At 39.6% G+C, this 16,458-nt stretch overlaps 3 protein-coding genes, 2 long non-coding RNA genes, 1 other non-coding gene and 1 pseudogene across 6 annotated transcripts; 2 read left to right on the top strand and 5 right to left on the bottom strand.

Moving 5' to 3' along the window:
- Window positions 1-260: 260 nt before the first annotated feature.
- On the bottom strand, window positions 261-1,521 carry LOC103835785. Its single transcript, XR_004450442.1, has 2 exons — window positions 792-1,521; window positions 261-696 (listed from the first exon to the last, which is right to left on the bottom strand). It is a non-coding gene; the product is annotated as an uncharacterized LOC103835785 (long non-coding RNA).
- A 470-nt stretch (window positions 1,522-1,991) lies between these two features.
- Window positions 1,992-5,748, bottom strand: LOC103835784 (transcription factor GTE4). Its single transcript, XM_009111969.3, has 9 exons — window positions 5,268-5,748; window positions 4,759-4,795; window positions 4,532-4,613; window positions 4,385-4,430; window positions 4,200-4,298; window positions 3,768-3,836; window positions 3,333-3,684; window positions 3,106-3,254; window positions 1,992-3,019 (listed from the first exon to the last, which is right to left on the bottom strand). Exons 1-9 carry the CDS (start codon window positions 5,667-5,669, stop codon window positions 2,366-2,368), a joined length of 1,890 nt encoding a protein of 629 aa, XP_009110217.1. The 5' UTR covers window positions 5,670-5,748; the 3' UTR covers window positions 1,992-2,365.
- Window positions 5,749-6,860: 1,112 nt separating this feature from the next.
- LOC117127431 lies at window positions 6,861-7,813 on the bottom strand. Its single transcript, XR_004450443.1, has 2 exons — window positions 7,450-7,813; window positions 6,861-7,187 (listed from the first exon to the last, which is right to left on the bottom strand). It is a non-coding gene; the product is annotated as an uncharacterized LOC117127431 (long non-coding RNA).
- On the bottom strand, window positions 7,413-7,479 carry LOC117127591. Its single transcript, XR_004450611.1, has one exon. It is a non-coding gene; the product is annotated as a small nucleolar RNA snoR101 (small nucleolar RNA).
- Window positions 7,814-8,072: 259 nt separating the features above from the next.
- LOC103835781 (high mobility group B protein 2) lies at window positions 8,073-9,793 on the top strand. The gene is made up of 8 exons (XM_009111968.2): window positions 8,073-8,284; window positions 8,537-8,585; window positions 8,696-8,800; window positions 8,910-8,967; window positions 9,038-9,082; window positions 9,176-9,256; window positions 9,362-9,451; window positions 9,536-9,793. The coding sequence occupies exons 2-8, from the start codon at window positions 8,545-8,547 to the stop codon at window positions 9,551-9,553; spliced, it is 438 nt and encodes a 145-aa protein (XP_009110216.1). The 5' UTR covers window positions 8,073-8,284; window positions 8,537-8,544; the 3' UTR covers window positions 9,554-9,793.
- Window positions 9,794-10,046: 253 nt separating this feature from the next.
- On the top strand, window positions 10,047-15,136 carry LOC103835779 (annotated as a pseudogene).
- On the bottom strand, window positions 15,099-16,416 carry LOC103835780 (coiled-coil domain-containing protein 115). Its single transcript, XM_009111967.3, has 6 exons — window positions 16,152-16,416; window positions 15,943-16,060; window positions 15,706-15,852; window positions 15,586-15,638; window positions 15,426-15,513; window positions 15,099-15,324 (listed from the first exon to the last, which is right to left on the bottom strand). The coding sequence occupies exons 1-6, from the start codon at window positions 16,311-16,313 to the stop codon at window positions 15,248-15,250; spliced, it is 645 nt and encodes a 214-aa protein (XP_009110215.1). The 5' UTR covers window positions 16,314-16,416; the 3' UTR covers window positions 15,099-15,247.
- Between the last annotated feature and the right edge of the window lie 42 nt (window positions 16,417-16,458).

Below are 16,458 nucleotides of genomic sequence, written 5' to 3'. Positions count from 1 at the left end.
CATAAAGACACACAAGTACAATTGACTCTACGTGTAAACGCATTCTAGATAGATAGACTCACCCCTATAAAATTATTTTCTTATGATTTACTTACCACAGAACACTTTATGACACCGATACTCACCCAAAAACTTGAATGTTGTACACTCAGACACATGCATTCTCGACGCTATCTAAAACGGTAGAGCTGTTCCGTGAAGAATCTATGACGTACGGTACGATTATTCCATATATTGTGGGATAATTGATATATGCAATCTGTGAACATTCTAATTTTTTTTTTTTGCTAACTTAAATATCATTAGATGATTAAAAGGTTTTTACAAAAGCAGAACCTTAAGGTTAGAACACCCCGGCAAAAGACGAGAAAAAACAGAATGAACCAAAGGAGATGAATTAAGACACCACTGGTAAGAGTATTATCTTAACCATAAGACCATCAAAGAAGAAAACTTTTTCAAGTGCCTTCTCGCCGAAATACCATTCCTCACTTCCCTTTCTAGGCCTTGAAAAACCACATGAGGAGACAATGAGATTTGGTTATGAATCAGATTATTTCTTTGTTTCCAGAGGTGATAGATTGTTGCTTGAGTGGCCATGCGACGCAGGATAGCAAGCGGTCCAGTGGCTGCGTTTCGAATCCAACTTAGCAGCTCCGGCCAGCTGATAATCAGGGTTCCTGGTGCTCCACATCTCTGAAAAACATAATACCAAACATCATTACTATACTCACACGCAAGTAAAAGATGATCTCTGGTGAACATTCTAATTTCGAAAAACTTTTTCTTACATGTAACTTTCAAGTAAAAATAAATAAAATTAACTACCACTTCTCACTTTTTCAAGAAAATATATGAGTTTACATCTCAGACAACAATTTTCATTGACAAAGTAAAAACAGGTGAATATATAGATTATAGACCAACGGTTTCATCAGAGGGAAATAAATATCACGAGGCTTGGAGACCCACCAAACAAACAACACGTTCATGTAAGTCCCGTGATGCTGCGTGAGTCCCTCTTCAACTTGAAGGCATACGAACATACATATAAGTCAACACCTTGATTAAAACCTACTATCATTTATTGAGGCTATTGAGCTATATACGCTACGATTTTGGAAACTATATTTATTTTGTAATGTATGTGTACTGTGTAGTAAACAAAACGTTGATCGATAGTTGTAAGTTTCATTTAATACATTCCTGATTAAGCACGTGAATAATTCCAACTTGGTAATATTTGTTAAATATTTCTGTACTCTTTTAACAAACTAATGAGTACCATTTTATATTCCAGTAATTAACTGCCAATACATAGTTGAGAAAAAGACTAGAATAGCACTAAACCAAGTTTATGTTCCCAAAGTAGCACTCAAGGCTCAAAATCACAAAAATAGATTTCATTAAAGAGGTAAATATACACTTATACCCTTTGGGTTAATTAATCCAAACCTTAGGGTTTAGAGTTAAGGGGTGGGGTTTTGGAATTAGGGTTTAAAATTTTATAAAAAAAAATACTAAAATAAAAAATAAAAATTTTAAAAACAGTTTCAAATTATAAAAAGAAAATTTGAAAAAAAAAAAATTATAAAAATTTTTTTTAAAAATTTCGAATCTGAAAACATATAATCTGAAACTATAAAAAAAAATTCTTTTTTTCATTTTTTTAATTTTTATTTTATTTATTTTTATTTTTGTTTGTTTATTTAATTTTAAACCAAGGGTATTAGGGATATTTTACCCTTTAATGAATGTTATTTTTGTGACTTTCTCATTTTAGTGCTATTTTTGAGACATAAACTTCAAAGGTGCTAGTATTGACAATTGCCCTACATAGTTCCTTAAATTTTGACAATTCTAAGTATTTTTTTTTGGGGCTAAGTATTTGATTAACAGTTTTTAGTATTTTATGTTTGCAAAAGACAGGAGTTTCCTATTACCGAGGAACTTGAGAACCGAAGCCAGCAAAAGTCTCCCAAGAAAGAAACTGATGATAATATTTCCAAAAAGTCAAATGCTGAAGACTTTTTGTTTCTTATTTAACGTAAGGTTTAAAAACTTACAACATTTGAAAACTACTAAATTAAAACTATAAACTATATTCTAGAACTTGCAGGACTCCTGTGTTTTTTTTTCTCACTGCCTTTTTTTTTCTTTTCTTTGTACCCCTAAAAAAAATATGGATGTTGCAACAATCTGTACAACAGAGAGACTAGTCTCATACATTTTCATGTCACAACAAATAGGCCATGACCTTCCACAACTGATTTTGCATACCAGAAAAATATACGCCTGAGAATAGTCAATGGATAATGCCTCTTCTTGTTACTCCTCCTTCCTCTTTCAAAGATTCAATCATCTTTCAGAGCTGTAACGCCAGATCCGGATGCTGAGACGAGGACGAACCAGTCTGCTGATTCGCGCCGGGTGAGTTCGGTGATACAAGCCTAGCGTTAAGGTCCGGTGGAAACCGGTCGAACTCCTGTTTGTTATAAGGAAACAACATCCCTTGTTGTTGCGGGCCCGGCATGGTCTCGTTGGCTAAGTTTGGCTGTTTCTGTCTCGTGGCTCCGATCATTGGACTTGGACTATGGCCGAATCCACTGAAACCGCGGGTTAGACCGTTGATGCTGCTCTCAGGTTTGATCAGCGGTCCTGCCTGGCGAGAGGAGGAAGCTGGTGGGAAGGCACGAGAAGGTGCAGCAGTCTCTTCGATTCCTTGAGAAGAAGAAGAATGTCTGTTTCCTATGAAAGCGCTTGAGACTGAAGCGGTTGGAGACAGGATTCTGTTTGAATGATTATCAGACGCTAAGTCATTAGAACACTTCTTTTTTTGAGGATCATTATCCTCTTCAGTTCCAGCCGGGTTCTCTTCAACCCAACCTGGACCGTATTTGATTCCAGGCGGCAACACGGTTTCGATTCTCTTGGATGCGATTTTCCATGCAACGGGACCGAGGTTCGCAGCGTATCGTGCTAGGCTCCTTGCGTAACCGTACTCAGTGGTCAGTCCAACCTGATTAAAAAAATAGTAAAAACAAATGATAAGACTCTTGTTTCAATATACAAAATGATGTAATAGAATTTGGCAAAATAGCGTACTGGAATCAACTGTTTTAACTCGTCTTCAAGCGTTGTCAAAACCGATGGCTCCTGTGTAGAAGCTGGGAGGTGGTTGTATGTGTCGCGTTTGTTTTCATCGACATTGAAATGTTTCATCCCATACTTGTTCACCGCTTTCACAACCGAAGCTGTAGAGAAACAGAGAAGATGATTTATATTTTGCAAAGAAAAAAAAGAAATTCTGAAAGAAGGTAGAGATTTGTTACGTGGAAACTCGTTCTCCCAATCAACGGACCAGCCACTTTGCGTTTCGCTGTTATGGTTGATCCGAACCGATGTTTCTGCTTGTCGGAACTTGTGAGAAGGAGGAGTCTTTCTTAGGTTGTAAGCACCAGAAAACCTATTAGAGCCGTCTCCTCCAGGAATGAGCGCATCAGCTGAAATTTCGGAAGCAGTGCGGTCGATGGAAGATGGTTCGGGCTGTTTCTTTGGCGGACGGCCTCTTCTAGCAACTTTTGGCTGCTGTTGCTGTTCTTGTTGGCTTTGTGGTTCTTCATCATCACTGTCTCGCCTTAAATTCTCAAAGTCCTTTTTGGCTAGTTCTTGTATAGCCCGCGCCTACAAGCCAAAATGACAACACTGTTTTCAGAAACATGGAATCATGATATATAGGAAAAAAGGAGAGAAAATTTAAGACATACCTGTCGATAGTATACAGTGTCTGATGAATTGTATTCCATTGCATTGCTACATATTAAAAACACATCCCCCTGCCAAAAAAGAAGAGGGCGAGAAGCAGAATTTTATCAGACAAGGTAAAAAAGAGCTGTTCAAACACCAATCTCGTCATGAATTCACATATATTCAAAGTGGGAGACCAATTTGAGTCGAAACACATCAATAGTTACTTCGAGGTAAACACAACTCACGAAATAGACTTAGTTCTGCACCTTAGCACTACATAAAACAACTTCAAGTAATGGTTGGCCACAAGCCTTAAGAAGCTGTAAGAAAGTTTTGAAATGAATATGGCAAGCAACAAAACTTTCTGTAGCTACCAAAGATCGGACCCCTGTTGAAGGTTCAGGGAGAAGCATCGAGGAGTCTAATGCTCTCAAAATACAAGACCGTACCTCGAATTGTTCTAAAGTGGCATAAGCTCCAGAGTCCAATTTCTTCCGAACTGTGCTAAAATCCATTGGATTCGTGATAATCTCATGATAATCAGGAAGCTGCTAACACATACATACCAAACAGAGATAAGACAAAGAGAGTCGTGGATGAGCTTTAACATCAACAAAAGGGACAAGAAAGTAACCTCCTCAGGATCAACTGGATCTGAGTAAACGCCATAAGTATCTTTCCTACAAGTATTAGTAAAATAACATGAACCCAGTTGGGAATCACTTCAACCAAACACACAAAATAAAGAGGCTATGTCGGAGAGAAAGGAAATGAACCACACTTTTGAAGTCTATCGAGGATGAACACCAACAACTGTTTGTCTGGCAGAGGTGTGGTGGGACCGCCAGACTCCACGGGTGACCCTGTCCACATTTAAAAATTAATCATCAGAAAACAAAAAAAAATCTCGCCTTTTTAATCCTCGTACGAATTTCCCAGTTTATTGCCTTTTCAAGAATTAAATATAGGAAATTAAAAATGTCTTTTTTTATATATAAATATGGTTACCTTGAAGAATGTCTGTCGCTTTCGAAGCCTTTTCTCCCTGCAGAGATCATCATCATCATCATCAATTCCAAGAATCCATTTAAAAGGTCAGCTCTTTCCGTAAATAATTTACATTTGCTCATGTTTATGCAAATAATCGAACAATACAAGTGGAGGAGTCTAACTAAAGAAACTGCTATTACAGAAAAGACAAACTGGAACTTGTTGTCTGAGAGACATGATGGTTTCAGTGTTCAACAACGGTTTTAAATACCGGAAACCAGACAACTTTAAATACTATTATATAAATTCATACTTATAAAGCAGAGAATAAAAACTGATTAAACACGAAAACAAAAAGGAAAACAATTAACAAAAAAAAAAAAGCTTTAACCAATCAAAATCAAGACTCAGTCAAATCATCCACTCAAATATTCCTTCAAGCAGAAGACGAACACTTCACATAACAAACGCGCGAAAATCCCAAACGATATTTAAACCTAATTCAAACTCGAATTAGAAAAACGAACCGTGAATCCAGATCCGCCGCCACCGCCACCGCCGATCTTCCGTCTATTGACGGGAGTCTCGTCGAGGTTCAGATCGGAGCCGCGTGATTGGGGATTAGGAGAATGGCGATTGGAGTGGGAGTTTAATCCGTACAGGAGCTTGTGTTTCTTCTCGCGCCGCTCGTCGTCGTCTTCCTCGCTCAAGGGGGAATCGGAGGAGGAAACTCCGTTGGGATTAGGGTTCCGGCGCTTGGATCGGGTGCCGGAGTTGGGAGAATTAGGGTTTTTGGAGCCGGATCTATGGTCATCGTGATTGTTTCTGTGGTGTTGTTGTTGCTGTTTGATAGCTCGCTTCTGAAGGTCTAGAAGAGATGGCCTCCCTTTCTTCTTCTTCTTCGTCATTGTTTCTGCTACCTCACCCATCCTCGCTCCTCTCTCTCTCCTCGCTTCCTTCTCTCTCCTCTCTCTCACCCTTTTTCTTTCTTCCTCCTCCTAGAGAGGCGTTTGGTTTTGTGTTTTCTTACGTTATTTAATTATTAGAAATTGAAATTAAAATTCTTACTTGTGTGAACTCGCACGTGCTAAAAGGGTAACGTAGACCTGGGCTAGTTCGTGATTCACCTAAGATTTTAGGCGACATAATTGGGCTGCAATAATGTTTCTAACTCTTTGGGCCTTAACAGGCCTGATGACAATTTTCTGTTATATGACCCACTATATTTTTATGCTGTATCTCTGATTTTACTACCTCTTCTGTGTTATTACTTGTTGCTATGAATATTCTTTTCATTCACCACACAGAAATATCAATTCGTTTTTTTTTTAAATTAGTTTTATGTACAACTGATATTATAGACTCAAATACTTGAAACATGAGACTGTAGCACATGGGGGCCAGACAAACGTCATCCACAAATAAATGATTGCATATTATTGTTCTTTTTATAAGGAAATTTGTTCATATAAAGATAATTATTAACAACCTCATCAGCAAATCACTGATGAAACTAACGAAAACTGGTTGGTTTTCGCTTTGCTCGTTGATGCTTAAATCATTCTCTATTAATTTATTGGTCTCTAGCTGGTTTTGGCTCTGTTTCTTTTGGAGTTGTTTGGTTTCTTAGACTGAACTTGTTATGGTTTGTTTCATCTTTTCAATCTAGTTTCTCATATGTGGGCTTATCTCGGGAGATGAGTATGTTCTATTTTCATGGCTCTCAATAGTCAATTCTGTTATGTTAATGAAATTCCAGTGTGAAAAAGACACGAAAATAATCAGTAGGGATGTGGAAGTAAAATTCCTTCATGTCGATCATGAATGGCTTACATTTCATCTCCTCGACTAGATTCTCTTCAGATTGGAATTTCAATCTCTGGCGACAATGCACTTGAGTACCATATCCAAGAACCAAATTGGGATATATATATATATACATTTTTTTATGCTAATCATGCCTATATTAAGCTGATACTTCTTCTGGTGATAGTACTTTTGGGATAAACGAAGTGTGAGCCATTCAAATACCATGTGAAATAGCTCGACATGTAGAGCTGGGGAACTATCAATTGATGCGTTTTGGATTAATAATTTTCACATAGTCTTCTTTCAGTGAATACTTCGCTAACATTCATGGCATAAATATGGAAAAATACTCCAACTATTTGCATCGAAAACGTTTAAAATCACTCTATCTCGCTAGTGTAGTTATGCATCACTACAAAAGAACTCATTTCTGAAATAGAGATACAGCTTCTCAGCGCAACACATCAACTACATCCGCAACTTGAACTAGCATATAGAATTTGAATCAAAGAATGGAAATATATGGTTAGAGTTGTATCATGCTACTACATTACAAGTCTTACCAACAACACTTGCTCCAACTCTCTCCATGATTCCTTGAACAAGTCAAAAGAAATTTCACAAAGGACTTCAAAATCCTGTCATTCCACAGTCCTTACATTATCGCATAGAGTCGTTTACAAAAAGGTGGGTTAAGTTTCTCTCAGACATTTCATCAAACATGTTAGCCGCATTTCATAACTATTCTATCTATCACCATGCTCAGTATATATTCTTTAGGAACTCAGCTTAAAACTAGACATCAATTTCTTATATGCATATGTCACACACATCATAAAAATCAATCAGGTGCAGAGTGAGAGAGCATCAGCAGATGAATAGTTATCAACAAGAACTTACCTGTTAAAATTCAGAGATCAAGTGTATCCCATCATTTGCTCCCTCCCTCTCTGCACCATCACACAGTTCTAATCCTAACTCTAATCAAATTCATCAAAACACTTTTTTTTTCTAATTGGAAACTATAACTTAATTAAACAACATCAAAACCCAAATTCATTTGAAATGACAAAGATAGCGCGCAAAGACTTCATAAATAATCAATCAATCAATGGCCGCCATAGCTATGCAGTGATGAAGGAGGAGCTCATATATACACACACCCACTTTCACCCCTAAATCAGAAACCCTAGAAATCAAAAGTCAAACCGACCCAAACCGATCTGAATCGAGTGCGATTTTTATATTTCATAAACCGGATGACCGACGCAGTGAATCGAACCGAACCGAATAATCGAGGGAGAGATATTAATGCGAATAAATATAAACGCAATTACTGCTACGATTAATTATCATGATTAAGGGGGAAGGGCAGCAGAGAGTCATATCACTTGCCGCTGAATACGAAGAAGCACATGAGGAAACACATAAGCGAGACCAAAAATTAAACCTTGAAGAGGTCTCCCCCAATGATGAGAAACCACACGGATCGATGACGTGGCGATATATATTTGAAATCCCGCCTAAACCCCTTGGCTTTTTACATCTCGTGCGAAATTCAATTTTTTTCGCCCTTTATTGACCAAAGATATTTTTACAACTCTCCCCACTAGCCCCCCTCTCTTAATCTCTCGGCCTCTCACTTGAATCTCCTCACAACACACGTACGATTCCTTTCCTCTGCTCTCCTCTCTCTCTCTCTCTCTCTACAAACCCTGCGATCCTCTTCCTCAAGGTGAGAATCCTCCGATCTTCTTCGTTTTCTTAGTTTTGATTCTTCGCAGCTTCTCTCTCGAATTCGTTTATTTGGTGATAATCGCTTTTATATATGTTCTGAGTCGAATATTCTCTCTGTTTAGCTAGATTTTGCGATTATAAGCAATCGCTGACTAGTTTCTAAATCTTCTCGATGTTGTGCATCGATCTCGTATGATAGGTTTATCCTTGGTAGATTCTTCGCTGATCTCTTTGATATACGTTTTTGCAGATTCGAGTATGAAAGGAGGTAAATCAAAGACTGAAACCAGGAGCTCCAAGTACGTTTCAGCCAGATCCACTTTGTGATTATTTATTTAATTGCCTAGTTAGTCAATAGATCTTAATCGTTTTCTGATGTTGTGGATTGCGTTTGTTTGTTGATGATTAGGCTCTCTGTGGCTAAGAAGCCTGCTAAAGCAGCAGGTCGTAGCAAAGCGGCGGCTAAGGATCCTAACAAACCTAAGAGGCCAGCCAGTGCCTTCTTCGTTTTCATGTAATCATTTTAATTTTAATATTATATGTTTGTTCTTGATGTGATCCTTTGTTACTACTTGCGTTGACTCTATCGATTTGACTTATTTTTTTGCTGTTATGATCTGAAGGGAGGACTTTCGTCAGACTTACAAGAAGGATCACCCCAACAACAAATCTGTTGCTGCTGTGAGTGTTATCTTCTTTACCATGGGCTTTTCATGCTGTATACTGATGATGAACCTTTAATGTTAAACAGGTTGGTAAAGCTGGTGGAGAGAAGTGGAAGTCGTTGTCTGACTCTGTACGTTCTCTAATCTCAGTTGATTGTAGTTTGTGCATTTACATATGCTTATATGAGTGTTGCTTAACCTTTTGAGTTGTATTATGTTTGTAGGAGAAGGCTCCCTTCGTAGCTAAGGCTGATAAGCGCAAGGTTGAGTATGAGAAGACCATGAAAGCCTACAACAAGAAGCTGGTAGGTCTTGTTTCCAGTGAATCCTTTAACCAGCAGAGCATGTTCGTGGTTGTTTAAGAGTGAGTGGTACTGGTTGACTAACGTTCATGTGTTGTTGATTTTCAGGAGGAAGGTCCAAAGGAGGACGAAGAGGAATCTGACAAGTCTGTGTCCGAGGTGAATGATGAGGATGATGCCGATGATGGTAGTGATGAGGTTAGTCTTTAAAGATCATTACAACTCTATTTAGTTGCTTTATTTGTATCACCATCATCTAAAAACTTTTGTTTTGATATGTAGGAGGAAGACGATGACTAAAGAAGTTGAAGCTGGTAGCACAATATAGGAACGCTACAACAAGGATCTCTCGGATGTTTTTTATTTTCTTTCTTTTTACTGATGTTTTCAACTTAGTAAAAGCTGCCACTATCTCTCTGATTATGATTCTACGGGTAATGGAAAAAAGTGTGTGTAGAATGTTTGAATGAGAGATATGCACCTCTATGTAACGATTTAGCTTTTTTATCAATTTAAAATATGTTATCAGCTTACTGCTCTTTCTTATCTCTTCTGCTTCTGCATCTCTAACTAAATGTTTAATTTGGAAGTTTCATTAAACTTAACGTTCATGTTTTCACATGGCAACTCAAAATGGCACATTGGACAAACATGACTGGTTCCTAAAAGCTTTCCGCAAGGTAGTGGTGATGAGTCTTTCTCCATTTGTGAATTAGAGCTAGATATTTTATTCTTCGTCTTCTATTGAGCCAATGGGAAAAGCTTACTTACTGGTAGCCTCATCGAAATACATTTAGATAGGCTCTTCAATACGAGGACGAAAGTAGATATTGTAGGAAACGTAGGATAAATTTGGATACACAGACAAGATTGCAACCCAATCTCAAATTGTAGTTTTCCATTGCGACAATGGATCTTAAGTGGTCTTTTTAAGCCCATTTATGCCTTTTTTGTTTGTTGCATCTGTTCAAATCGGGCAAGGAGAATTCTGGTGGAGATGATTTGGAAGCTCGAATCTTAAATATATAGGGTGATCCCTCGAAAATGGGAGGGCAGAATCCGAACATGGATCAATTCGAGGCGTACTTCAAGAGAGCTGATTTGGACGGAGATGGTCGGATCAGTGGAGCCGAAGCTGTTGGCTTTTTTCAAGGGTCTGGCTTGCCCAAGCCAGTTCTCTTCCAGGTTTAACAAAAAATAAGCTCTTCTTGGATCTGATTTGGGTTTTTTGAAATGCCGTTAATTTTGTTACTTCCATTTGAATTGCTTACTTTATTGTTAGATTCTGAATAGCCTATGAACTGAGTAAGAAGTTACAAAGATCCTGGCTTTCATAGGAGCAGCCTTTAAGCTAGGACCTGTTGTGCAGAAGTTACAAGTGTGTGCTGTTAAGATTCTATGTTGGACGCATGACAGCTGAATTCTCTTTCCCATTACGGAGTAAACTTTGTGGAATCTATTCATTTTCTGTTTAGAGAAACTGCTAAGAATCTTCCAAATGATTGCTTTTCTAAGTTTGTGGCTGTGTTTCTTTAATCTCGTTGCTTGGAGTGTTTCTATGGCATTTTAAGACCATTATCCAGGAATGGAGGTTTATTGTCAATTCTTATCATGGTGGATATATAAGCTTTCTTCCTTTTGTCGGTGTATTTGAATCTAGAAACTTTCTTGCATATAATATTTCCTTGGAGGAGTTCTATCACAATATAGAATTTGCCTACTTATCAGATGTGTTTCTGTGTTTGTAGATATGGTCGCTTTCTGATCGATCAGGCAGTGGTTTCCTTGGTCGGCAAGACTTTTATAACTCTCTGAGGCTTGTAACAGTGGCACAGAGCAAGAGAGACCTGACACCTGAGATTGTTAACGCAGCACTCAATACTCCTGCCGCAGCCAAAATACCAGCGCCCAGAATTAACCTTTCAGCTATTCCTGCACCCCAACCTAATCCTCCTGCTACCACAGCTCGTCCGGTTTCCTCAGCTGGGTATCAGAATGCTGGGTTCAGAGGACCAGGTGCTCCAAATGCGAATGTCAACCAGAATTATTTTCCACCTCAGCAGAACCAGCAAGTGAGACCTAATCAAGGAGCATCTGGGCTGACTTCACTTAGACCAAATGCCTTACCAGGTCAATTTCAACCAGTTCCTGTTGGTAGTGCCACTCGTCCTTCTCAGACCATTCCCACTGGTGCACCTGGTCCTGGTGGTTCAGAATATAGACCAAGTGCCTTACCAGGTCAATTTCAGCCAGGTCCTGTTGGTATTGCCACTCGTCCTCCTCAGGCCGCTCCCACTAGTGCACCTGGTCCTGCTGGTTCAGAATATAGACCAAGTGCCTTACCAGGTCAATTTCAGCCAGGTCCTGTTGGTAGTGTTACTCGTCCTCCTCAGGCTGTGCCCACTAGTGCATCTGGTCCTGGTGGTTCAACGCTCAATCTTAATAATTTGTATGCTGGAAACACCAGCGGATACTCGTCAGGCTTTGGAGGGGGCAGCTTAGCAGAACCTTCTCCTGGCATTAAACCGGAGTCACAAGTTGATCCAAAAGCGCTAGTTATATCTGGAAACGGAGGTGACATGTTTTCCTCCTTCCAGCAAAGACCACAACCCACTCTGAGTAATTCTTCAATGAGTTCAGCCATTGTTCCTGCTTCTACTGGAACCCAACCTCCACCGAAGCCTAATGCTCTCGACTCCCTACAGAGTACTTTCTCAATGCTGCCAGCAGGAAATCAACCTCAGCAGCCAAGGCCAGCTGCAAGCTCACAGGGTCCATCCTCCGGTTTTCCACATGGAAGTGCAGTTGGACCCGGCCATCCAACTCCTGCTGGAAATAATCAGCCTCCTTGGCCTAAAATGAAACCATCCGATGTGCAGAAATACACAAAGGTGTTTATTGAAGTTGATAGTGACAGGGATGGGAGAATCACTGGTGAGCAGGCGAGGAATCTGTTCTTAAGCTGGAGGCTACCCAGGGGTAAGGATCTTCGATCTTTCAGTACAAATGATTATGCTATAAGTTGTTTATGCTAACATTTTTCGTTTTGCTCGGTTCCAGAGGTATTGAAGCATGTGTGGGAACTGTCTGATCAGGACAATGATACTATGCTTTCTCTGAGGGAGTTCTGCATTTCGTTGTATTTGATGGAGCGGTATAAAGAAGGCCGTCCTCTCCCACCAGCACTTCCTAGCAGCATCATGTATGATGAAACACTCTTATCTCTCTCGGGTGCACCTAGTCGTGGTTATGCAAATGCTGGATGGGGATCTGGTCAAGGTATTGCTCATAATTCATGCATTTTAGTCATCGTCTCCCTTTCTCTGATACTTCACTTTATTGAAAATTCTCTATTTCAAGGTTATGTTCAGCAACCAGTGATGGGTGCGCGGCCAGTCATTCCACCGACTGGCATGAGACCGCCAGTCCCTCACCCTGGCAGTGGTATAGCATCTAATGAGCAAAGGAATCAAGCGCCTGCTTTGGATGATGCTTTTGCTAGTCACCTAGGTAACGGTTATTCTGCAAGCACGAATCCTCAAGAAACAGCAGTTGATGGGGAAAAGGTAATCATTCACATTCTACTCTGATTAAAAAAACAACTACTCTCAAGCTTAGGTATGTTCATGGACATTTTATGGGATGCTTGTGAAACAAAATTTTCTAATCTCCGTAGGTTGATGAAAAGAAGAATGCTTATATGGACTCCAGAGAGAAACTTGAATACTACCGGACGAAAATGCAGGATATTGTGAGTACTCCATTATAAAATACTCTTGTTATTTGATTATAAGTAACGGTGAATATGTGTCTCACGATGCTACTTTTTAGAGTAAGGTTTCTTGTGATGTCATTATTTCTTGTATGTTTCCTCTCTGTCAGGTCTTGTACAAAAGCAGGTGTGACAATATACTAAATGAGATCTCTGAAAGGGCTTCCGCTGACAAGCGTGAGGTGATATTCACATTAAAAAATACGTTTACTCCTTTCTCAGAGGCTATCTTTGTCTTATTACAGAACATTTTCTGCTGCAGGCTGAAACGTTGGCTAAGAAATACGAAGAGAAGTATAAGCAGGTTGCAGAATTAGGATCAAAATTAACTATTGAAGAGGCCAGGTTCCGAGAGATTGAGGTATGGCTTATTCCTTTTGGCTGGGAACATAAACTGCCGAAAACTAATGTACCAGTTTTGCTAACCCAATCCAGGGGCGGAAGATGGAACTGAGTCAAGCAATTGTGAACATGGAGCAAGGTGGTAGTGCTGATGGTCTACTTCAGGTACATGCTCTCTATGTTTATGTGATGCCTAAACTATTGAGTATCTTTTGTTCATTCCTGATTTGATGCTTTACTTGACATATTCAGGTCCGGGCTGACAGAATACAATAAGATCTAGAGGAGCTGATGAAGGCTTTAACTGAACGTTGCAAGAAACATGGGTTGGAGGTTAAGTCGAAGGCCCTTGTAGACCTTCCCGCTGGTACTAACATATGATTCTGTCGCCTTATTACTTCTTCCTTTCCCTCTATATGCATAAAAATCATCTGGAAACTGTTAATGTTTGTGACTTACAGGTTGGCAACCTGGGATTCAAGAAGGGGCAGCTCTTTGGGATGAAGAATGGGATAAGTTTGAAGATGAAGGTACAATGTTACTTACACATTTATAAATCTATAGCTAAGCCTATAACACGGACGTTGACTGGTAATCCTCATACCGTTAAGATTTGACAAATCAAAAGAGCAAAAATCGTCAGGTGAAAAGGAAAACGGGACGGTGGATGATGGTAGTGGACCACCACCTGATTCGCCGACTCATTTAGATGAGAACTATGGACCTTTTTCAGAAACCTCAGACCACCACCATGAGAGCGAAGATGAATCAGGCAGAAGTCCTAGAGACAGTCTGGTCTCTAGGACTGCTACTGAGGTCCCTTCTCCAGATAATGCTCATGAAAAAAGTTCTGAGTTCTTTGATGACTCGAATTGGGCGAGTGCATTTGATACTAACGATGATGTGGACTCAGTGTGGGGATTAGATGCATCAAGAAGCCAGGTTAGTACACAATGCATAGTGTCTTTTAGATTTGGGATTGCTTTTCACAGTCTTCCAAGCTTTTACCGTTATAATATTGAAATTTTCAGGATGGAGATTATTTTGGTGAAAACTCAGGAAGAGCAGATTCTCCAACTTCAAGAAGCTTTGCTGGTCAGAGAAAGGGTCCATTTGGATTTGATGACTCAGTTCCCAGCACTCCACTCTCGAGATTCGGGAACTCTCCTCCTAGGTTCAGCGACGCATCAGCCAGAGATAACAACTTTGATAGCTTCTCCAGATTCGACTCCTTCAACCATAGTGAAGCTGGCGTCTCCTCCCAGCCCGAGAGACTGTCACGGTTTGATTCCATCAACAGCTCCAAAGACTTTGGGGGAGCTGCCTTCTCCAGGTTTGACTCAATCAACAGTTCCAGAGACTTTGGTGGAGGAGCTGAGAAACTATCGAGGTTTGATTCCATCAACAGTAGCAGAGACTTTGGTGGTCCTTCACTTTCAAGATTCGACTCAATGAATAGTACAAAGGATCATGGATACTCGTTTGATGATGCAGACCCGTTTGGTTCCACAGGTCCCTTCAAAGTCTCCTTTGATGATAAAAGCCCCAAGAAAAATTCCTTCTAGCCACAGTTGATTATAAATTCTTTTTTTTTTTAAATATATTTTTTCATATATTCTTGATTGGTGAAGTTATGGTTGTTTCATAAAAATCTTGTAAAGTTTTTCCCCAAAATGTTTTGGTTGAGACAAAAGCGTTAGAAGACGGTTGTCTTATGAATTCATTTGCATATAAAAAAACTACTCCAAAACGTTGTATATTATTTGATATTTCTTTATCTCAATGTCTGTATTCTGATAAAAAAAGATACTGTGTGTATACACAGAATGTGGTAGCTACAAACTGAAAAAATTGAGGTAACGCATTGGCACATTGTGTCTTTACTTCTTTGAGATCCGCTCAAAGGCAGTTAGCATGGATGATCGTGTGTTGGCTATTTCCACAAGAGTTTCAAGAGCTGTCCCAAGGCAAAAGAGAAATGATATTTATTTCACCAGCTGTAACCTGGAACTTTTTTTTTTTAAGTGAGAGTATAGTTGGTGGTAATGAATAGTTTACCAGTCTCAAATGATAGTTGAGCACCACGCAGCTTAGGCGAGACTAGACCTCCGAATACCGACAGAGACTTAGCTCGTTCTTTCTTAATCTGGAGATTAACACACATCCGAATCAGTAAAACACATGTTGTACCTTATCTAAAAATTAAATGATTCCTCACCTCTTCATCAGCTGCTAACACGGTGGTCTCACCCTTGTCTGATGGCTTCTCTCCTAACGAATCACATAAGCAAGAGATAAGACACAGACACACAAAGGCCACGTCTTTATTTAATTTTACCAGAAACGCCTCGATGCCGTAGCTGTGGGCTACGAGGAGAGCCCATCTCCGAGTCTGCAACAGTAGAGAAGTCTTTGCCTTTCCCACTACCTCCCTTAGAAGCCCACTTGGACAAAGCAAAACAATGTACCGATCCCAAAGATTCAACTACAAGAGTCCCCGCATATAATAACTATTTGGCTTCCCACAAAAAAAAAAAATGCTAAGACTTTTATGAGTTTATGAAACCAAACATACCCTCTTGGTCTGTGACTTGCAATGTGGAAGAAGCGGAATGATCCTTGAGGTCCAAGAGAGTGGTGTTGATACGTAAAGTTCCCATAGAGTGTCGAGCACTAGCTAGATCAAACCATCCCTTCAAACAGAACACACATTATTCAACATGATCTATGCCAAAGTTCGAGTTTTTAAAGATCAGAAATGAAAAAAAGACACTACCATTTTACCTCTCGAAGCTTTGAGTTGAGAGAATCCATAAGCGTTAGATACCCATCCAACGAATCCAAGAACTGCAACAACACCTTCTCATCTCCTCGCTCAGTTTTAGCTTCTGCTTCAATGGATTCCTCTCCTCCTTCGCAAATCTCAATCTCTTCAGCTCCCGCCATCTCGATTTAGCTTCCAACAAACACGAATGATGATGATCCAATCGATCCAGAGAGAGAGAGAGAGAGAGAGAGAAGAGAACGACCCTCGAGGCTATTTTAATTAATCTTTTGCTGATACCAAGCCCAAGACCAAGCCCATCAATTA

This window comes from Brassica rapa, chromosome A08 (assembly GCF_000309985.2).
Source record: "Brassica rapa cultivar Chiifu-401-42 chromosome A08, CAAS_Brap_v3.01, whole genome shotgun sequence".
Taxonomy (NCBI): domain Eukaryota; kingdom Viridiplantae; phylum Streptophyta; class Magnoliopsida; order Brassicales; family Brassicaceae; genus Brassica; species Brassica rapa.
The sequence above is the reverse complement of the archived record's forward strand: the minus strand, read 5'-3'. Positions and strand labels throughout refer to the sequence as shown.

What these genes read in the sequence shown, in the direction of transcription:
- LOC103835780 (XM_009111967.3), bottom strand. Translation starts at nt 16,313, where the DNA reads ATGGCGGGAGCTGAAGAGATTGAGATTTGCGAAGGAGGAGAGGAATCC. An exon ending in ACGGCATCGAGGCGTTTCTG is followed by an intron (nt 15,639 to 15,705) that starts GTAAAATTAAAT and finishes GTGATTCGTTAG; the next exon opens with GAGAGAAGCCATCAGACAAG. An exon ending in TGTTAGCAGCTGATGAAGAG is followed by an intron (nt 15,514 to 15,585) that starts GTGAGGAATCAT and finishes GTTAATCTCCAG; the next exon opens with ATTAAGAAAGAACGAGCTAA.
- LOC103835784 (XM_009111969.3), bottom strand. Translation starts at nt 5,669, where the DNA reads ATGGGTGAGGTAGCAGAAACAATGACGAAGAAGAAGAAGAAAGGGAGG. An exon ending in CCACTTTAGAACAATTCGAG is followed by an intron (nt 3,837 to 4,199) that starts GTACGGTCTTGT and finishes CTTTTTTGGCAG; the next exon opens with GGGGATGTGTTTTTAATATG. An exon ending in ACACTGTATACTATCGACAG is followed by an intron (nt 3,685 to 3,767) that starts GTATGTCTTAAA and finishes TTTGGCTTGTAG; the next exon opens with GCGCGGGCTATACAAGAACT.
- LOC103835781 (XM_009111968.2), top strand. Translation starts at nt 8,545, where the DNA reads ATGAAAGGAGGTAAATCAAAGACTGAAACCAGGAGCTCCAA. An exon ending in AGTGCCTTCTTCGTTTTCAT is followed by an intron (nt 8,801 to 8,909) that starts GTAATCATTTTA and finishes TATGATCTGAAG; the next exon opens with GGAGGACTTTCGTCAGACTT. An exon ending in ACAACAAATCTGTTGCTGCT is followed by an intron (nt 8,968 to 9,037) that starts GTGAGTGTTATC and finishes AATGTTAAACAG; the next exon opens with GTTGGTAAAGCTGGTGGAGA.